At 40.1% G+C, this 22798-nt stretch overlaps 1 protein-coding gene across 4 annotated transcripts in view; it reads right to left on the reverse strand.

Annotated features, from left to right (window-relative positions):
• Nucleotides 1-314: 314 nt before the first annotated feature.
• SCN5A (sodium voltage-gated channel alpha subunit 5) overlaps nucleotides 315-22798 on the reverse strand; it is a 219248-nt gene continuing 196764 nt past the window's right edge. For 3 of the 4 annotated variants that reach the window (XM_052807527.1, XM_052807518.1, XM_052807509.1), the window contains 6 exons: nucleotides 17099-17380; nucleotides 10363-10416; nucleotides 8270-8411; nucleotides 7454-7554; nucleotides 6694-6964; nucleotides 315-5076 (listed from right to left, as the gene is read on the reverse strand). In XM_052807527.1, coding sequence (XP_052663487.1) covers nucleotides 3842-5076; nucleotides 6694-6964; nucleotides 7454-7554; nucleotides 8270-8411; nucleotides 10363-10416; nucleotides 17099-17380 — 2085 coding nt within the window. In that variant the 3' untranslated portion in view covers nucleotides 315-3841. Of the gene's footprint in view, nucleotides 5077-6693; nucleotides 6965-7453; nucleotides 7559-8269; nucleotides 8412-10362; nucleotides 10417-17098; nucleotides 17381-22798 lie in introns of all 4 variants that reach the window. The other variant, XM_052807502.1, reaches the window with a different exon arrangement.

A 22798-nucleotide genomic window follows, 5' to 3' on the forward strand; every position in this document is an offset into this window, starting at 1 on the left:
GGGCAAAATATCAATGCTGGGCTCATCCTATAAATTACTCTCTTTGAAGAGAAGCTTTTGGGTCTGAAGTACCCAGAAATTCTCTATTGATTTCCACAAGCTTTGGCTCAAGCCTTTAATGACCTGTAGTTAGCCTTACAATGCAAGATGAACTGGAGGGGTTTTCATCGACAAGCCTTCTAACAAAAGTCACCATGCATTTCCCAAACAAATGTGCTGAAAAAGAGTCAGAGAAATAATAACATAAATTTTGATAAAATAACAAAAAAAAAAAAAAAAGGCACAGGAAATATTTGTTATCCTTATTTATTTAATAAAGAAACATAATAAACTTGATTTTTTCCAGGTACAAACAGCTTAATATGTCCTATGATATTGGCTGATATTTTCCTTGCTCTTTTCATAGCTTGAGTGATTCATGTGGTAGCCTTTATTGAACAAATCAACAGAAAAAATGGTAGCACTCACCATGCTTATAGACAGTGTGGGCCAACTATTGAGTTAGTGTCTTTAGCTAAATCACTGCACCGGGAGGTTGTATCATTGTTAGATTCGGATTGGCATCTCCATTAATAAAGATCTGCAAGTGAGGTTATTTGAAGTTTTTGAGGGGTGTTCTGCATACCGTACAAAGATACCATTCCCTCTTCAGCTCTAAAGAAATGTGCCACAAAACAATAGAAAACCAACCTTCCAGTTACAAAGGTTTTGAAAGTAATTTACAATTCAGTTTTCGAAAGTTGCACTGTAAACATCTATAGTTAAGACCCTCTTTCAGATTTTTTTGCATTATGTTTTTTTTACAGGTTTTGGGTAGAAGACAGAACCATTTGTAATTGCATCAGTACTGTAGGGTCTCACAGCAATGACAATAAAATATTCAACACAAGGGTGAAATGACCAGAGGAAGAGCTCTTCTCTAATATAATCAGTGACCAGCTAATAGTCCCATTACATCCTGTTCATTACTGGGCCTGATTCTTAATAATAATATCAGTTGAATATTTTCTAATACAAGTTGCAAATAATTAAAATATTTTTGAAACAGCGTGACCAACACCGCACTGCTGAGTACAGACTGGTTTTTTCCTTGGGTTTTCAACAGTTTACATTGTACGTGAAAAAATCATGTAAGAAATGCTCCTTTTTTCTTAGTATTTTTCCCCTCTTTTTTATTCTAAAGCTTTGAAAGGAAAATAATTTTACCAGTTGTCAGCCAATAAATGCTTGTTCAGCAAGTAATGAATGTACTATTTTCTAATTAAACGATTTCATTATAGGCAGCAGCTCGTTGCTAATGATCAATAAATCCCATTGAGAAGAAAACATTTTAATCAGTAAGTCGTGTCCTCTGAGTGTCAGCCACTCTATAAACTCACAAGATACATATATATGTATAGATATACGTATGTGTGTGTATATATATATGCATATAAATATAAAAATCGCATACTCTTTCTGGGTGATATGTACAGTTAGAATAACATTACAGCATAAATACACAGGGAATCTGTATAAAGTTTCCCTAATTTGAGAAGCCTTGAGCAATTTTGTTTTTTTGGGAGGGGGCGGGGGGTTAGGAGTGGGGAGGGAGGAAAGAATAAAGAGTGTATTCACTTTAAGGAACGAAGAGTAGTTCCCTTAGGTTAGAATCTAATTACATACAAGATTTAAAGGCAACAAAATGCCCAGAGGAACAGCCCTATGTTATACACCATAGACATGTGGTTAAAAGGGCAAGAGAGCATGATTATAATAATACTTATATAGTACGTTTCATTCCCTTATAGCACTTTGCAACCAGAAAGTCTTACAACACCCCTGTGAGGTAGGTAAGTATTATTATCCCCATTTTACAGATGGGTAAACTGAGGCACAGATAGGTTAAATTATTTGCCTAAAAATCATGTAGTAAGAATCAGGAATAGACCCCAGGAATCCTGATGGCAAATCCTCTGAATTAACCGATAGACCACTCTCAAGTGAATGCCTGAGACACCTCTCAATGAATGGAGAGAATATATATTATTTACACAGATACATTGTCATCCTTTTGACATGTTGTCTTTACATATTCTGACTTGTTTAGAGGACAGATAACAATGGCCGTAGATAAACTTGACTGTAACATGTTGCTTTAATTCTTGTTGCCAACCCCATGTGGATTTTGACTCCTTTACAACCTGGGACGTAACTAAATGTCAATGACAATACACCTTAAATACATTCTTGGTATCTTTGCTTCTCCAAGGTGAAAAGCACAATTACTCTTCCTTAAAGTGCAATGGCTCGTTACAGAAATCTCAAGATTTTCCATGAAATCCAACCAAACCCAAGTACAATCAGTCTGAAGGTGAAAAAGAAAGAACTTGTTTGAATGATGGACTTGTCTCTATATTCCATAAATACTTTCTCACATTCTATCGAGGCTGAAAGTTTAATAATAAATAATAATCTATGTTAGCACGTAAAACCTCTAATACTTTTCTACAGCCACACATCCACCTTTCACCCCATTGTCATTTCTTTGGCCTGAAGCTGATGGACACATCAACTGCAACTATTACTTTGCCTACAGGAATGAGGCTATATCTATTTTCTAGTAGATTCTTTTTATGGGTTCCAGTATTTCTTGTCCTTCCCCAGTAATCTAACTGTACCATCTGAGAAAATGAAAGATGGACACTGAGTAGAAAGGATTCAAAATCTCAAAATTTACATACAGATCCAGAGGCAATTCCCCTCCCACCTTCCTGAACACACTGCCGCAGCCGTTCTGCACGGTCCAATTGGCATTGTTTTTATTCATAGTAGTAGTAGTGGTTTTGGAGTAATGTTGATGCACAGAGTTTCCAATAAGGCTGCTTAGCTCAGTGTTCCTGGGGAAAACGTAACCTATCCCACTACCTTAACAGAAACTTTGCCAGCATAGATGGTGCTTTGGAGCACTACACACAAATGTGATGCACTACTTCTATGGCGAGTTTGCGGTATTCAAAGCAGATTCTTGAAACATACTAAAAAATTAGTGCTTTTATTAACAGTTTTACAAACAGAATCCATTACTGTCTAGTTTCCTGAAGGATAGAACAAGCCATTTCTCTCATTATTTTGACATCATTTCCTTCTCTGTTTTTTTGTATTTCTGCTGATGAGCAGTTGCAAGTCCCAAGAGGGAGGGCTTAGCATATATAAACAGTTAAAATGTTGCTAATTTGGTAGTTTACTTTGCAACAACTTTCCTCTTCAAACGATGGGGTTTCCACAAGTTCCTATTACCTTGACTCAGAGTTCATCATGAAGAGTGTAAGGATCATTAATCTCCATGGAAAAAGAGACATTTTTTTTTTTTTAAGTAAAAAAATATCAAATATAATAAATTTATGAAAGACCATTCACAACATATACAGTAAGTGTTACATTTTGCTACAGCAGCTGTGATATTTTTTTTTTCTTTTTAGAATGCAAGGTCATACATCGCCATAAGTAAACACACTAATATGAGTAAGACCTTAAATGAATGTATACAGCCAGGCTTTATCTGTGGATAGATATACACTGTGTTTACTGTTTTACAGTCTAGCATATTCTTATTCACACCATTGATATAACAGCTATGACCCTGCGAAGATTCTTCCTGTGCATATATAAATATAAATATTGAGCCAAGTCAAAAAGAGCAGGGTCAAAGGTTATATGTCTTATTAGACTCCTGTAGTTAAGGGTAAAAACTCCATTGTTTCTTTTGCAACTAATTTTTAATAAGAAGGCTGCTTCAATCCTTGTGTAGTTACAGCATTACATTCTGTAAACAATATTTTAAAGCATTCTAAACAAACATTTAAACAATTGATTCTTTATCCTTGTCTGGTGAGAGAAGACAATCTATAGCCTCATCGCTTTTGCTCGAGTCCGTCATCTTCAGCTGGAGATTATCACTCGTACCTCTGGTGACGCTGTCGTAGGATGGAGGGAAAGATGTGGAGGACAGAGTTTCTGATTTGTCTATTGGCCTGCCGTAGTTTTCGTTCATCATGAACGCAATAAGACCCTCCTTCTCGGGTGCATCATCCTCGAGGATGCTGCCGTCAAAAGTTCTGTGCCGGTACAGGTAAGATGCTTGCTTCATGGAGCGCCGAAACAAATGTCTCCTGTAGGCCCGCTGGATGACGATGGCGGAGACCTCTTCTTGTTTCCGTCTGAGAGTGGTTGTAATTGGTTCGTAAGAGATTTTGGATGGATTTGCTGCCATGAACTTTTCTTCCATCTGTATTTTAAGGGCATCCATCTCTCCGGATTCTCCTAGCACCCTTTTTGTAAAAGCAAACAAAATATCCAAGCAATGGATCCTATCTCCACTGACCATGGGCAAGTCCATTGCTATGAGTTTGATTTTGTTTGGTTTCGCTATGCGCAAAGGTTCTGACAGCGCGTCTGCAAAGTCTGAAAGTGCAGAATACTCAATAAACTGAGTGGCTTCAGGGTCAAACTTCTCCCAGATTTCATAGAACATATCAAAATCATCCTCGCTTAGAGGCTCTGTACTTTCCTCAGTGGCTACACTGAAGTTCTCTAAAATAATGGCTATATACATGTTTACAACAATGAGAAATGATATAATGATATAAGTAACAAAGAATAAAATCCCTACAGCAGGGCTTCCGCAGTCTCCCTTTGAACCATTTGCATTCGGAAGGTTTGGGTCGCAATACGGTGGTCCAGTGTTTAAAATAGGGTTGAGAAGACCATCCCAGCCAGCTGACGTTGTGATTTGGAAAAGACAGAGCATGCTGTTAGCAAAGGTCTGGAAGTTGAACATGTCATCAATCCCATGCTCCTTCTTAACATAGGCAAAGTTAGCCATGCCAAAAATGGCATAAATGAACATGACCAGAAAAAGCAAGAGGCCAATGTTGAATAGAGCAGGTAGAGACATCATTAAGGCAAACAGGAGAGTTCGAATTCCTTTGGCTCCCCGGATGAGTCTTAGGATCCGGCCAATCCGAGCCAAGCGAATGACTCTGAAGAGTGTGGGAGAGAAGAAATATTTCTGTATGATGTCAGAAAGTACGGTGCCTGGAAAAGGAAAGAGACAAACAGCGAGTTAGTACATGGGAAATAATCCCAGGCTTCCCTTTAAAGCAATCAATCAGGATTATGGACAAAATCAATGAAAAGTTCCTCAGATTGGAAGATCCACAGTAAAGGGAATGGCATTGTCTTTAATGTTTTCATGCCCATTTAAAACATTCAAACTTTGTTGAGACTATGAGCAAAGGTGTCAATGGTAGCGGCAGTTTTATTAAGGGAAAGCTTGTCTATTGGGAATGAGAAACCAGGATCAACTCAGATAGGACACAGATATCTGCAGCTTTGGGCCACGACCCACCTGAGAAATTTATCCTGAGTGAAGCTGGTCAGAATTTCTGATACAACAATATTTTTGTCTGTAAACTGTTAACGAGTCAGCTGACTGAAATGCTGGTGTGCTGGGCCTGTTTGCTGAGCCGCCACCAGAACAGTGCAGGTTTCTACTGGAAATCAACTTGGTTGCTTGTTTGCTTATTAATTTTTCCAGTTTCCCTGATGGGCTGGGAAGGAACTAAGGGCTAAGATTGTACTAGTAAGGAAATGCGCTTGTATCCCTCTGGCTAAACTTTTCCTGCAGAAACACAGCAGCTTGGTCCAGATTGTCTGATGCCAACAGTCCCTGGCTGCACTGAGCTGTGCTGAGCTCGTGTCTCCCAGCCCAGCCTGGGAGAGGGTTCACTGGCATGGCCCGAGTCTTCCGACACTGGAATGACCTGGTTGATCACGGGGCAGCACTATGACCAACGTGACTGCTGTGGTTAACTGGCTGCTATGGGCATACCCAGAGCATCCAGCATCAAGGCTCTGATGACAGCTGCATGGTAGTGATGTTCCCTGAGTGACCCAAATCTGTGAAACACAGGTGGTCCAAGGCCCCCAAAACACCGGCTGCTCTCTGGGCACCAGAGATCTCCTGCACTGGGATCTTGCAGGTTACCCAGTCCACCAGAGAGAGTTTAGAGCAACAGGAGCATCAGTGAATGAGAAGATGGCTCTGTTTTCATAACATGACACTTTTTCATTCACCTATTCCCTCCTTCAAAATGGAAATTTTTTTTGGAAGAGCTGAATTTCTGAGTTCCTTCTGCTCACTGGATCAGTTGATCATGAAGGTGTGGAGGGATATGAGGGTGTGGAGCTCTAGTGACAACAGGGCTGAGAACAGCCAGACTCACTGCACCTGCCCAAACCTGCCCTGAAGGACTATTTCATACTGTTGTAATAAAAAGGAAATAGTAAAGCAATAGCAATTCACATGTGCCCTTTTCATGTGACTTTTTTACTTCTCTGTCTTGGCTGTTACACAGAACCAGGGTAAAGTGTATAGTGCCAGTTCTGGACCATGTTTTATCACCACGAACTGTTAAGCGTATATTAAAACCAATACTGTGGTATGATAAACTACATAATTATGCTGATCACACAAGTTATTGTTTGGTAGTATTATGTTATATTATCATTACATATTAAAAAAATATGCTTAGGATCCAATTCTCTGAGTTGAAAGTGTATATTATTGCACAAAGCCTTTAACTTTGTCTCATTAATTTCATGTCTGCCTTTTTAACTTTGGAGTTTGGGTGAAAATCCAGGTTCACCTACCTACGATAGACAGAATCACGACGACAAAGTCAAATATGTTCCAGCCATTGGTGAAGTAGTAGTGTCGCAAAGCCAGCATTTTGATAATGCACTCCCCAGTGAAGATGGCAACAAAAAGCATGTTGATTTTATGGAGGATGTTCACTTTTTCTTGACTTTGGTCATCCGTTTCCACCATCATGGTAACCATGTTAAGGCAGATGAGAATCATGATAGAGACATCAAAGGCTTGTTTTGAGACGACATCGAAAATAAAACCTTGGTATTTGTTCTGGAGGAAAGGAGAAGATTTAGTTAGGAAATTTGAACCATGCCAAAATGATGACATCATTGTCTCCTGATTGATCAGAAAGTAGAGGAAAATAGACAATATACTGTTTCTGACTGGAACTTCATGAACTTAAAGATGATGACAAATGGTTGTATGATAGTTTTCAAACCCATTTACTCCTAATGCTTCTTGAAACTACTGAAAAAAGACCCTGGACTGGGGCCATGACTTCATTCAATACAGGCATGTGGCCACTGGCTTATGTAAATGCATATGTAAATTGGACTTTTAGTCAATATTGCAGAACAGTGGGAATTTTGTACCACAGGTCACTGGACTTGCAAATATTGTCCAAAATCAAAACATGTAAATACTAAGTGACTTTCATCTGGGAGTGATCAGCCTTCCTACACCGGGAAGTTGAATTGCATTTATTTTATTAAATGTTCAGCTATTACACAAAGTTCAACCGAATTATGCCATCCTTACCAGTGGCCTTGGGATTGGCTTTTGAGGTTTCTTAGATCCTAGTTTTTTCATTGCATTATAATACTTTTTCTGTTCTTCTGTCATAAAGATGTCCTGGCCACCTAAGTATAGGGTGAGAACAAAGCTATTACTTTTGATGAAAAAAAATTACTTTTGATGAAAAAAACCAGTTCAGGTCTGCATCTTCTTCTATTTTATTTCCCTTTTCATGTAGCTTTCATCAAAATACCTAAGAAGGGCTTGATGAGATGCAGTGCAAGGAGCTGCTTATCGCATGGAGGCAAAGGGCAAGCGACAGAGCAGTGTGGGCAACCAAGGAGGAGCAAGACTTCGATTCTGTCTGCACTCGAGGTAGGTCCAGGGCGAGAGGAGAAAATATAAAAACCTCAGCCCTTTGTTTAGACCCTACAAAGCAGTGAGAAACACAGCTCTCAGGCCATGCTGCTCCTCCCTGACCCTGGCTGGACCTTGGGGCAAGGAGGCGATGGGTTGAGGAGAACAGGTTGCACTGTTTGTGCACGGGGGACACCAGGGTGGTCTGTGCCCCTGTGGCAGAGTTTGTGCCAGGGATCCCGTCCGCATGGAGCTGCTTCACTGCTTCCTGTGGGGAATATAATCCCCCAGCCTGTATTTTCAGGATGCTCATCCTATGGGGACATTAGGGGCTGCTACAGCGGTGCTTTTGTAAAAGTGGTTTCTGCGGCTGTTCTGTCAATGCTAATCTCGAGGCTAATGTGGCAAAAGCACTGCTTTTAAATCTATCCCTTGCCCTGGTCTCTGCAGCAATCACAAGGTGATGTGTAGCATATGCAGTACTTATCTTTTTCTTTTGTTGGTTAAAATTGTCAATGATGACACCAATGAAGAGGTTCAATGTGAAGAAAGACCCGAAGATGATGAAAATCACAAAGTACAGGTACATGTACAAATTACATTCCCATTCAGGCTGCTCCTCACACTGCAAAGGGAAAAGGGAAAATGTGAAAATGACACCATTTCTGCACATATCAAAATATTAATGCAGTTAAAAAGAAAACTGTCCATTGGCAGTAGAGATTATGAAACAGGAAAAACAGTGTAACTCCCACTAGCAGAGTCAGCGCTCCTCGGTCTCTGTTTGAAGTTTACTATCTTATTATGTGTAATTGTTCTAGTATGAGAATTAATAATAATATTTTTAAAATATTAAAAAATGGTCAAACAAGCAAATTTAAATTAATGAAGATTTAGGGGGAAGGATAGCAGTTCAGAGAATAATAAGGACTGTGTCTAGAAAGTGTTTGCTTGATCATGATCAGACAATCTTGCACCAGGGAAGGTTTAGTTTGGATATTAGGAAAAATTTCCTCACTGAAAGGGTTGTCAAGCATTGGAAAAGGCTGCCCAGGGAAGTGGTTGAGTTGCCATTCCTGAAGGTATTTAAAAGACCTGTAGATGTGGTGCATAGGGACGTGGTTTTGTGGTGGACTTGGCAGTGTTATGTTTATGGTTGGGCTCGATGATCTTAAAGTCTTTTCCAACCTAAATGATTCTATTATTCTACTGGCATCTGCAATGCCACGGTCATTTCAGCTACATTTCATAACACTGCCATAGTGATCACACTGCTCCAGAAAGCGCAACTTCAGAATAAATCCTATAAAATGTTCTCAGTCTGAACCCAGAAGGGGAAAAGAATCAATTTTCTGATTATCCCCAATCTTATATGAACTAATGTTACTTATAAAAAGCAAAAGTATAATTAAATGCTACTGAAGAACACTGTATTTAGAAGTACAATTTTTCATTTATGAGGGGTGAAAATGAATAAGTTCTCTTGCTGAAGAACTGAGCAACGCAGTCTGATAGCCTCAAATCACGTGTACTACATTTGGCAAAAATGCTCAGGTTTGCCCCATCAGCTCCAGGTATCTAATCAAGAAGCCAGAAGCTTGCATTTCCCTAAATGCCGTATTTTCTCACATGTGTTTCATTCAGCAGAAGGGAGGATACACACACGTGTACATGTAGTACAAGAATAAATCAACATCATGAGCTATGTTATGCAAAGGTAATACTCTGCCTCTATGATGCCATGAGGCTTTTCCACCACTTATTCCTCCATTTAGGGCTCGACTCCCTTTTACTCAATTCAGCCTGTCAAATTCCCAGTACCAGATAACTACCTCAAAAATTAACAGTAAGTGTAATCTTGTTTCTTTAATATTATTAAAAGAGGGAAAGGAGACAACAGGTCCTTCCATAAAAAATAAACAAACCACATGTGATGTAGCAAGGGAAATGCCTTTTTTTTTTTTTTTTCTTTTTAGGAAACCTGAAAGCTGAACAGGATGCAGGTAAGAACTGGGCAGTCCCCAGCACTCAGAGCTCCAGCACATCTCAAGCCAGAGCTGGAAGCTCACACCAGCCTCTTTCCCTGGCAGGAGACCTCCCAGCCCTTCTTGGATGGAGCTGCTGGTTGCAGAGAAACTTGATCAAGGTGAAGATACAGGGAGGGTTGAGTATGTCGGTTACAGGGGAATGTAATTTATCCCAGTGCTTTTGGAGAGGTTCTGTTAACAGAAGTTAGAGCCTTGGAAAACACGGGAGTCAACAGGGAGAGTGGAAGAAACAGAGAGGACAATTTAGGGTTTCGGTAGACTCAGTCTCACCCTGGAGGTGCCTCTCTGTGCTGGGAGTTTTGCAATACCAATAGATAAATCAGTCATGTGGAACTGAGGGCTACATTTGTTTTAATCTCAGGATCGTGATGCTTCAGTAGCAGCTGCAAAAAATGAAGGTCTGCAACTGTCTCAACCAGGGTAAGACAAGGACTGGCAACCTCTGTGTATTTTTTTTGTTGTTAAACATCACGCATGCTGCAAAAGTCAATGGAAAAGGAAGTGATTCATTTCCTTGTAGTGACCTACCTCTCGTGAATCCACTGCTGCATACATAATATCCATCCAACCTTTAAATGTGGCCTGAAAAAAAACCCCCAAAATATATAATTAAGCATATTAAATAAGTATATCTTGAAATGATATAATCTCCGTGATGAGTTTTCAAAAATGCAATGTTGAACGTGTTTTTCACAGTTAATGAATTGCCTCTCTTTTAAAGCAATATGTATCTATGAATTCATGTTCATTTAGATATTTAAAATCATTACAGAATGGTTTTCTCCTGGATTCTCTCATTCACGTTTTCTGATTTTCTGCACTTTCAGTGATAAAACAGAGGTTTTTAAAAAAGATTTTAAAAAGGAGAGAAAACATGGCAATTAAATCTTTGGAAGCTTTGACCTTAAGAATTTCAAGTAATGAAGAGATATGGCTACACAGGACAACTCAGAGTGCTGTCCTGCACAAGTCTCGGACCAGGTGAGCTGGATCCCATCCATATTGCTTGTTCAGACTGATGGGCAGTGACTACGTTGTAGGATCCCACTGAAGCTTGGATTCTGCCCTTTTTTAAAACAGGGTAAATCAAGGCAGTGTTAAAGCCCAGGGAGTCACATAAATCACAGCTGACTTGAAAGGCGCAAAGGCAATCGACACCTGCTGTGAGCCTGGCCCTGGAAATTCAATCTGCTTTACTGTTCAGATTTTTTTTTTTTTAATTTTTAAAAGATTTTACTTTTTTTTTTTCTTAATTGTTTAAACAAGGAGGGATTCCACAGAAGTCAGTGCCTCTTTCTGGAACCTGCAATGGAGAAAGGGCAGTCACAACTCTCCTAGGAGAAACATGTAGAAGTGATTTTTACCATTCTGTAGCAAAAACATGACTCTTTGCTCTCAATATATACCTCTTAATTAGACACAGCCTGATGCCAAACATGCCTGGCATTAGGTCTGACTCTGGCCTAAGCCACATTGACTTTTTTTAGTTCTCCGGGATTGTTTCTCATTTGACTTCTGACCTGTTTAGACTTTCACTGGATTTAAAATCAGTGTGAGCAGGTAATGAGGCATTTTTAGATTTATTTATTTAAACAGATTTATACTAGCATGCATGAAAGATCCATGCCCAATATTTTTTTGCATCCTACTGACACTTAGGTTGAATTTTCTCCTGGTGTGTAGGCACACAATTCCAGATAACGCTAACAGGAACTTGGCCAGTGGTTCCCAGGAGAAACCCAGGCATTTGTGTTGAGCTAGGTAGATCCAGCGGTTTTAGAAATGCTCCATTATACACTCTCTATTATTAAATTAAATCCTGGAGGTTACACTGCCTTCCCATTTCCCTCTGAAGGCTGCTGAGCCAAAGGAAAATGTTGTACAAGAGGTCAACCATATTTCTCATGAAAGTATATATAAAATAATGTTTGAAAGGTTACATTCATTTTTATCTATTGGTTGAAAGAGATTAAATCCCCCAAATCAGAACCCTTTGGAAAATCTATTCCATGGTACTGTGTTAAAAAACACTTTGGATGTAAAGTGTTTACAGGAATAATCAGCAGTTTTATTGAAACAAATAATTATTTGAACCTGTCATGCTGATCCTCCTTAACTGTTCTAATATTTTCCTTTTTTGCTCTTCTCTTTCTAATCTGATGAAAGATTTTCTAGTGTCATTACAGTTGCTTGCAGCTTCCAGCTCAAAGTGCCGTTCAAGAAGGGTGGACAGGATGAAACAAGAAATCCTTTCCCTGTGGCACAAAATGATATGATCTTAGCCTGTACTTTTCTCCCACTTGGGAGGAAATCTTTTCTCTTGAGTAGCTATTTTACCCCTCGATGTGTACCACAGACACGAGAGACTCTACTGCAAGGCGCAGTGGTTTATAGTGATAACAGACGATGAAGTGATCTGACAAAAATAAATATTAAGAGAATGAAGTACTGTGATTTTCTGTTTTTCCCAGTTGTCCAGAAGTAAGAGAATTAAAAATCCATAAGGCTTCTGGGAAGCTTCCCTAGACACTTCATCTGCAGAGGGTAAAAGATACCGAGAATGGAAGAAATATAACACTGGGGAAAGAAATTATTTATCTGGAATTAGTAACCACTTACACTCTGGATAAGGAAGTGACAATATCTTCATGGGAGTGTTTGTGATATTATCCTGCCTGGAAGCTATCCAGAGAAACACCATTTTCTACTGAAACTGTCATGTGATGAGATTATCTACCGATAAACTCATCTTGGGATGGGATTACATTTTGTTATTTGCCTGGTGGTTAGAGTTGCAATGCAGTAAATTAGTGGGGAGGAGGATAGGTGGGATGGCACTAGCTGCCCTCAAACCATTTATTGTATAACCAAATGGTGCCTTAAAATAAAACAAGGCATTAAATCTGCAAGGGGTGTGTGTGTCTAGAAAAGGACTGCAATAGTGCAATAAAAATGTCTGCTTCTGACAGCAGAAATACTGGTCTTCGCATTTCTGAAATGCTTCTTTAAGCTTTACTATTGGCAAGAGAAACTTCTGAAAGCTAAACCACAGCCACCAACAGTACGGCCAAACTACATATATTTAAGTTGGCTAGGATAACTCACTATCTGCTGGCTTTTCTGTTGAATTTGTCAGTTTGTTCAGCTTCATCATAATAGCAATTTTATACCAAACATTTGTTCTATGTTTATTTTGCATTAAGAAGATTTGCTGGCAAGGACACCCCCAAGCACTGGACCCACCAGAGCATTCCAGAGGTTTGCACTGTGGTGGGCTATGCGGGCTCCAAGGGCACTGCCTCTGCTCTCCTTGAATTTCCACCAGGAATTCCTCATGGAAATACTGCTTACTCCTGATCTTTGGGCATACGGAGAAATCTACCCTGGCGCACCAATTTATGGTTTGTTCAGAAGCATGGATTTTTTGCAGATTTTGCATCCACCGTGAAAGTAAAATCCAGTATTACAGTTTACAGAAGGCCTAGAGATCATGTAACTCAGTAACTTTAGACACACGCCGCTGTCTCATGACCATTTTGTAGCTGATTTACGAGCTCAGTCATGACTTCGAACCTGGCATGAGGGGTTGATTTAACTCTACAGCTCCTGATTGCTGTACTGGTCTAGGAGTGCTTCTGTTATCTTCCCATTCCTTATCTGGAGTCCCAGAGTGACAAAGAGTTGTAGGACATATTAGATGTAAGTCTTTTCCTGTCTAAGGAGAACTTTTCCAAGCAAGCCAGATGCTGCATGAAAGAGCACTTGTTTTCTTGGTGTTCTTCAATAGGTTGCTGAAACTTCAAGATACGTTGCAAAAAAAATCTGTGGTGATCATAACGTGAAAGGAAGGATTCTGCAAGGGAAATGCAAAACTCCTACTGGAAATTTAAGATATTTCTTTGTTTAGCTCAAATACAGATTTATAGAACATAGGTGCTACAATCTGCAAAGCAATTCTGGGAATATAGGAAAAGCATTACTGAAGCACTGGGTTGTAGCAATAATTTTTTCCTAATAGATTAGGGTGTTAAGGGTGTTAAATCCCCAGAAGAGTGAAACATCCTTCTTGCAAATTAAAAAGTCGCGATAATGAAGGTCTTTTCCTCCCTGTGAATGAGGCATTTCTCTTGCTTGTGGAGTGAGCAGAGACTACCTCCTATTTTAGTAATCTGTTTTGAGACAGCCTGTTTGTTAGCTGGAGAAGCTTGGAACTTGACTGTCCACTTCACATGAACGTTTTCTCAGACTCATTAATTCAAAGTAGCATCTTCAGAACAACAGGATGGATCCTAAACAAGGTAGGAAAATAGGAAAGGATATTTGGGGAAAGTTTCACGCAGTTCTCAACTACATTGTCAGAAAGTTTGCCTCTGGATAGTAGTAAGCCTTAAGGTTTCCATAGTAGCAACTTCTCATTTCTTTCAAGGATGCTGTAGAAGTGAAGACAGAACGTTAGACTGACAGATTTGTTTTACATATTTCCATTTGAATTTTCAGACACATTCAGGCATCCAATGGTAACTTTAGAGTCACTTAAAGAGTGTGTTGCAGCAGCTGAAAATATCAACAGTCAAAAGACAAGTCCCACTTAAAAGCTCATATTTTGGATCCTGGAGGATTGTAACCAAAACGCTTATTTCATCATTGCTACGCACTGTCTCAGTGTGTGCAAAGATGCCTGGATGTGTCTGTCTCTTTAGGAAAGCTGACTGTTAACTGATCCCCTGCAATTCCTACGGTAGTTTGCTCATGAAATGCGACCCCATACGGAGGATATTTGGCAAGGAGCACCTGTAACCAACACTCCTCAGCTGGAGTCTGGCAAAGGAGATCCAGATGTTTGGGTCCCTTCTCTGTGGCTGTCATCTTCACACTTTATTGCCTAAGACTGTCGCTAGCAGCAGACGTAAGAGCTCCAGGTGCAGGATGAAAGTTAAAATCAATCCCCTAATGGCATGTGGCTCCTGCCCTTCCTCCTGGAAGAAGGAGCCAGCACCTGCCATAGAAGCTGAGCAAGGTTTTAGGGCTCCCTCATTTCCTGCCCTAACCAGTTTGTCCAGCCTGCACAGACTCTACATTTACTGCACCTCTTTTGTACTTCTGCAACTGGAAAACCTACTTCTTTGCTATCCAATACAGGATCATAGGTCTGAAAGAAACCTGCAGGGTCATTAAGTCCATTTTCAGCTGGAAAACAGCAGTACTAAATCATCCCTTCATACATGTGCCAAGATCCACCTTATGACCAGTTATGTTTCTTCTGCCATCACTGTTCCTAACAGAAGGCAGTCCCACCTGCTGAACGCAACCAGTATCACCAGTGGCAAGTGCCCAGGAACTGATACTGCAGAATAGTAGAATAGACTGCTTCAGGATACTCCTTAGGCAATGCCAGCTTATGAAAAGTTTCAGATTTTCAGAAAGGTGAACTTTGAGTCTTATAGAAGAAATGGTGAAGGAATAACTACTACTCTGATGGCATTTTTTCACCAAACAAACTAAGCATCTTTTATGCAGTCATGGAGAAGATAAAAAGCTTCAGGTAAGGCACAATATTTTAAAACTGGAAATATTTGCTCAGCTAGATTGGATGTTTAAATAAAAGACAAAGAAAGCGCTATATAGAACGGAAAATCTAATTAAAGACGTTCAAAGTGAATTAATCTACCCTGCATGGGTGAGCTGAATATCATAATTACATGCAAAAGATAAAAGCTCTTGCTCTCAGCAAGTTCAGCTTTATGTCATGGAAAGAACCAGAAGTAGTTGTGGCCATTCTAACCTTTCTGCTTTCCAGAGGGTATGAAAGCAAAGACTCGATGGACAGTGGTCAGAAGATCACAAACTAAAGTGTATGTGTACCAAGAACAGAGTACAGAAGGATAAGCATTTCTACAAGAAAGAAAACCTACCTCATGGAGCTATTTCATGTATCTGTGACAGAGAAAAAAAGATCTGGGAGAAAGCAAACTTGCATCATGGGAAGGAGAAGGTCTGGCAGATCTGATGGGGACGTGTGGGTGGCACATGCCTGCTTGGAAGAGCAGGTGGGGGCCCAGGGCAGTACTCTACTCATTGCGAAGGGTGGATGTCTATATGTGACCACTGAATTAAGCTCCAAGAATGCAAGTCTTTATCCCAGAAGCAAGGAATGCCATCACAGGCACTTCAAGAAAGTCCAAGGATGTAGCAAGGGACTTGTTTAACTCTGCGTACATAAAATGCAACACAACAAACACTCCTAGTGCGTATCCAGCCCTTGTCATCACTAGGCTTCAGAGCAAATTAGGAACAATGGAAATAAGTATCATTACCACTATTTTACATGCGGGCCCCATGGAATTGAAACACAAAGCAATTAGTCTAAAATCACTCAGCAGTCCAGCAGCAGAGCCTGGACAAGAAGACGGAGTCTCCTGTGGCTCTATCCATTAGGTTGTGCTGTGTCACAACACAGTAAATCTCAGCGCATACAACCTGTTTATCCATGTTTTACATTTGCTGCCGAAAAACATTGTAAAAGTGGCTTACTTCTGTCTTTATAGATCAAGTATTGCCATCACCTTTGAACCTCAAGTCTCTTCTCTGATATGCTCTCGCCACCCTTCCAGAGAGACCAGGCTGTATGGCATTACAGCAATCTGATCACCACCATGTTTCATAGTTAGGTTCAATCTGACTCATTATGTTTAGCAGGTGGAATTGAGGTGAGGAACCAGAATGAGAGGCACCAGTGTCCTTCTTGAACGTCTCCATGGAAGGTGAGCAGAGGACTGTAAATTGAGATTCCTCTGTGACTACAGCTTTATGCAATAACTTCAGCTGAGTAACTGAAGGCACTGCAACTTCATTTTTTTCCCAGCAGGGTATAGTGAAGTCCCAGGCTGTTCAGGAAGGCCAGTGCACTCTGTCTGCATGAACAAGCCTTCCTGGACCATGACTTTTTGTTTCTGGAACTGAACTTTGCTCTGGATTACAATATTGACAAAGTGGTCTTTAATTCACCTCAAGAGTCCAATCACCTCCCAGGGGACTATATTAGTGATGCAGCAGAAATTCAGATTAAAACCAGAAGCTGCCATAAATATGTCTAAGCCAAATTAATAAGCCAAATATGACTCATTTACACTTGACGAAAGGCATTCCCCTGATGGGTAAGGCTGAAAATCCCAGAAAAGCATAGAGGTTAACTTGAGTCTTTAAGCTGATGATTTCAATGGGAACAAGCACCATTTTCCCATTAGTTTCTGGTGGTCACACTTACCACTTGTAGCAGAGCCAGGTACCCAGCACCAACATTATCGAAGTTAACTTTAACTTTTGTCCAGTAAAACGTGCCTGACACATTATAGAGTATACAGTCACTCATGTTGTTAATAATTTTAGAGTCTAAAGGCATATCTCCTTCTGTCTTATTAATGCACTTCCCAAACTTCCCAGCAAACAGGTTCACTCCCATGATGCTAAAGATAAGCCAGAAGATGAGGCAGACGAGCAGAACGTTCATGATGGAAGGGATGGCTCCCACGAGGGCATTGACCACCACCTTGGGGGAAACAGGAGAGGAAAAACAGAATTAATGTCAGCACTTATATAGACACTTAACTAACAAGCTGTTGTGCACTCTTGATTAACTAGGCTTAACCCTCACATGGTGACAGGTGGATAACTACTAACACTACCTAAGAAGCCAGACCACCATTAAAGGCTTCACGCATGATTATTTTTTTCCTTTTGTAACTGAAAAGTTAATCTGTTGGCATCCCACGCATGGGGTGATGTTTTTTCAAGAGGAATCTTTTAATTCAGGAGCAATCTGTGAAGTCATCTTGACCTCTCAGATCCTACTGGATTAATACACTTCAGTCAAACTATCTCTCATAATCATACGATTAATTGGAAACAGCTGGGGTACATCACAGTGTCTCAAAAGAGACAAAAAAAGATTTCTGAAATCTTTTTCCTGAACTCAGGCCTCCATAGTCCTTGGGATGTGAACTCTAGCTGTGATAAATTTTGCTTATTTAAATAATAACTGATTGAGACATACTGTACGAAGCCAGCTTCCCCTGTCTGATCAGTATGCATGATTAAAACAGTGAAACCATTCTAATTTAACAAAAAATGCATTATTTTTTCCTGTGACATGCTGTAAAGTTCCTACACACCAACCCAGGCAGGGCTGTAAACCCCTGTGTAAAATCATAAAAATGAAAAGCAAAAGGAGCTTTTAAGGTGTGGGAATGATGGCACTGGCAATGGACACCATTCTGAAGCCATACAAAAGAAATAAGGGTCAGACGATCCACAGACCCTCTACAGCTGCCAGGTTTGAATGCAGCATTATAATACCAGTACACCAACCAGGCAAGACACACATCATTTACTGTTTTGAGCATTAAGATGTTTATGCATGCCAAACATTATACTAAACATATTTTCTGAGGGAAGAACACTATCGCAAAATGTAGTTTTCTCCTTCCTATGTCAAAAAGGTTTCTCCATATTCACAGCTTTTGGAGATGCTGCCGTTACATGGTCCAGGCAAAGCTGCCTGACAGCATTGCAGCAGACACCAGCCCCACTACATGAATTTGCCTCCATCTCTATCATGCTTTGGTGATTAAAATCTGGTAGGCAGACACTAAGCTCTTCATTTCTGAAACTGAGACAAGGTGATATTGATCCATAAAAATTAAATTTTATTCTATTGTGAATCTGATTATGGAAAATGTCAGATCTCTTTTTCTCTTGTATTAGTGTCCAATTTTCTGGCAAGCTAATAATGTAATGGTTGTTTCCCCATCATTTTTGCATTGCTGAGGAAGAAAAATACCCGGAAGAGTAAAATGGGTTTCATGCATGTATAGCAGCAGCTTCATCTACAATATACAATACAAAATTATGTAGATCTTTCAAAACTCAGATTTGTATTTTGTGCATTTATGAATGAAGCTAATTTTCACACAGGAAAAGCTGCTTGACCATTTTAAATTTTTTTTTCTGTATAGGCCCATTCCTGATGACTTTTCAATTGCTTTTTTTTTTTTTTTGCTGATTTTATCTTTCAGTTTTGGATGTTAACCAATTTCTAACTTCGTTGTTTTAAGACCAAGTTTACTATGTTAACCAAAATGCCAAATAATTTCCAAATCAAGGGCTTATTTGGATATAGCCCTGGCCCTTGTCGAAGTAGCTGTCATTTGCTGCTATGCGGGACAACATTTTTGTTCAATTTTAATCCCTGCTAGCAAAAAGCCACTGCACCTATGTTACATACAGTGCTGAACCCAGCTCCTGCCCGCAAGCCCTGTGACAGGACAGAGACATCCAGTGGGTTTCAGCAGTGCAAGTGATGGCCATGCCTGTATCCTGCTTTTTTCTTTCTTCTGAATTATGTTCGATGACTTGTAGATAACAAAACACGACATGAAGCTGAAGCAAATCCTGTAACTCCTCTCCAAATGAATTATTAACAGGGGGATTTATTCTTCTCTCACTGCTTCTGCTCTTACACCAGCATGATGGCATTTGGTCTGCTGGAAGCACTCCTGATTTGCACTGACGCAAGTGAGAAGACTTAAAGACCTGGATACATAAAGGCAAGTTATTATCATAAATTCATGTTAAAAGTTCAGCTGCAAACCTTGCCATGGAAAGGGTTGAATTTCTGCTGCATCTAGGAATAACAACATACATAGCCATGTATAAGAAAAGGTTTCACGCCTCTCGGTTTCCATCAATACCTTTATAGCTGAAACCACCTTCCAGGTGACTTTTTGTTAGGGGTAGCCTAGAAACTGAGCCACCCTCTGCCCTAATCCACAGCGGTGCAAATCTATAGTCTGTGCCTGGCCCCCAGCTCTCCTGATCTCGTGGGCCACCTCCTCAGCCGAAGCTGATTCAGATTTTAAATCTGGAGATAGACTTGCATAATGTGTTAAATCCTCCCTTTGCTACAACAGAGCCCACCAGACTTCCCACAGTAATTTCAGCCCCAGGTTATAACTCCTAGCCAAGACTGGGCACAGCTTTTGCAAAGACATCTAATTTACAGTGTCATGATGTCAAATAATGGACAAAAATTTTATTATTAGATAATCTATTCCTGGTGTCCTTTGCCCTCACTGTTAGAAACAGGTGCTGTATTTTTAGGTTGAATTTGTCAAACTTGAGGCACTAGTCATCTGCTGTTAGATATCTTCTCCTATTATTCCCATCTTCACTGCATGTGAGTTACCAGTGAATGTTGCTTTGGCTAATTAAAAAATTTAAAAAACAGAGCTTCTTTCTAACTGTCATGGTTCCTTCAGTTTTCTAATCATGCTCATAGCTCCCTGCAGAGACTTTCCCATTTTTACCACCCCATTTGCAGCAGTTTGGTGGAATTCCAGTACTGAAGTACTGCCCTCTCCCTCTGCTTGCTGGGTTATTTCCCTACATATTGAGGGATTGTAATAGTCACCTCATTTATTGGACCTGCCCAAAAGCTTGTGTCCTGTTGAACAGTCATCCCAATCCCTAAGTCCTTCTCAGCTGCTGTTTTCCAAGAAACGTCCCCCGGGGTGACCTACTTTCCTCCTCCCGAGGTGTACAACATACGTGGTTTTATTAAAATGCATGTTGTACAATTGATCTGTTCTTCACGGTGATCCAGATCAGTCAGTATAATTCCCTTATCCGTAATATCACTTACTACTCCGCTCACTTTGTGTGTTGTCAGCAAAGATTTTATATTTTCTTCCAGATGCTGTTAAAGTCCAGATTAAGGACAGTTCTCATTCTGAAGGATCCCTCACCCTGAGACACTCATCACCAAATTTACAGTGTCATCACTGTTTACAATTATTTTTTGAGATCCATCAGCCATTTAAAATTAATTTAAAATATGTTTACTTGGCTTGGTACAAAGCCTGTGTTTTCATCACAATGTCCCGTGGTATCAGATTCCTCTCTGAAATCTAAGGATATTATATCAGCACAGTTACCGTCATCAGCATAATTTGTAATCAAATCAAAGGACCATATCGGATTTACAAGAACTATTCCCATGAAATCATGCTAACTAGCATTAATTATGCTATTTCTTTCCTGCATGTATCTTGTAGCAGCCTCACCATGACTTTGCCTAGTATCATTTTCACATTAAATGGTCTATCATCATCCCACTCATCCTTTTAAAATACTGCAATAACCTCCCTTGCTGGGAAGAAACTTGCAGGGAAGTGGCACCTCTGAAACAACTCCCTGATGGACAACAAATGAGGAGACATGGGAGACTTCATGATTCAGGACAGGCAGACTTAAGTTAATTTACGCTGGGCCCTAATACTGCCTGGAAAGCAGTGGGTGAGGCAGGGTGGTGGCATGTGTATGGAAAACCCCAGGATCTACAGTAACTGTCAGGTGGGATACTGGTCTTACTGGGATCTTTTCTGGGGACAGAGGGGCAAGATGGCAACAGTTCAGCCTTATTTTGCAGACCTCTCATGGGAGCTGCTGGGACTTGTGTCAAACTCAGGTCCCAGCCTGTTTGAAGACAGGGAAAGGGCTGAAGTTTGATGGAAACAGGTCCTCTTGGCCATAAGAGTCTTACTCTGTGCCTTTGCCTCAGGACCAATTGTTTCCAAAATTTAGGTACAGCGTCAATGAAATAAGTCTCTTACTGCAGTATAAATGACAACTTTCTTGCTCCTGTTCTAGCCATGCAGAGATCTTTCAGTTATTCAAGAAAAAGACATTATAATAGAGCAAACTATTATTATTGTCTTACTGTCAGTGTTTGCTTCTCAACATTATCATTATTTAATCCATCACTGCGCTGGCAATTTTCCTGTGCATTTTGGAGCATATGAACTCCTAATAATGAAAGGTCTAACTGTCCCTAGTCGTGTTAAGTGTGGTTAGACAAACTAAAAATAAAATGATTTGATTTTCCAATAGCACGTATTCTCAATTACACTTTATCATAGTTTACAAGCTAATTCACTACCTCCAATAGCTCAGAATGACTGAACATATTTCGGCTGCAGCAATGGTACAGAGAAGAAAAGGGATGTTGGGTCAGGGACCAGGGGAGCCTACAAGTATGAGCATGTTAGGAAGCAAACGTGCAGGGCTGATGCATGTGTCTATGCCACGTAAGATCTCTACCAAGCCAACCTCTTGCTATTCTCAGATAGAGATGCAAACTTTTTCACATTCTTTCTTTCCTATTTCAGTCTCACTTCTCTGATGCTTTGGGCTAGCCTTCCCACTGCTTTTCAGGTTTGAATCCAATTTAGTTAAACTGATGCAAAGTCATGAGTGAACATTCTTATGTCAGCTTAGAATATGTTAAAGGGGTTTTGCTTGAACTTGCAAATCCACCAGTAGAAGCTAAGCCTTCATAAGCCAGATTTAAATTGATTTGGGAGAGTCCGTTCACAAATCACTCTGGTAGTTAAACTAGTGCAGCTTTTGCTGATACCAACTTTTGCTCAATTTGCGAATGTTTAATAAAGACTTGGGGTGAGGTCATCAGATGACATAGGAGTCGAGAGCTTTAATTAATGTTGGTAGTGCAACATCACTTTGTGCCAGCTGAGTATCTGCAGCTTGCTTTTGTTTTATTTTGTGAATAACCTGTAAAATATTGCCTGTGTTTGCTGAAAAGAGTGTGGTGAACAAAACAATTCAGGTTTGGGTGCCGAGATGAATAGAGCCTTTTGAATCTTTTTGTCTTAGTACTAACACAAAGGAGAGTGGTCTGCAACTAGATTTGTCTGATCTTCACCCACAAAAATAATGTCATTTAGATAATCACAAGGACTGTGGGATAAAGCCATAGATCCCCAATTCTGGTCTTCCACAGAATAGGCAAAGCATTGGTACAGGGTTTTCAAAAATTGCTCTGTCACCGTATTTCCTGGGTTATCTTGGTCGTTAGGCTCTCTAGCCTTCAGTCTGTCTTACTGCAAGGGTA

Source organism: Harpia harpyja, chromosome 1, assembly GCF_026419915.1.
Source record: "Harpia harpyja isolate bHarHar1 chromosome 1, bHarHar1 primary haplotype, whole genome shotgun sequence".
NCBI lineage: Eukaryota > Metazoa > Chordata > Aves > Accipitriformes > Accipitridae > Harpia > Harpia harpyja.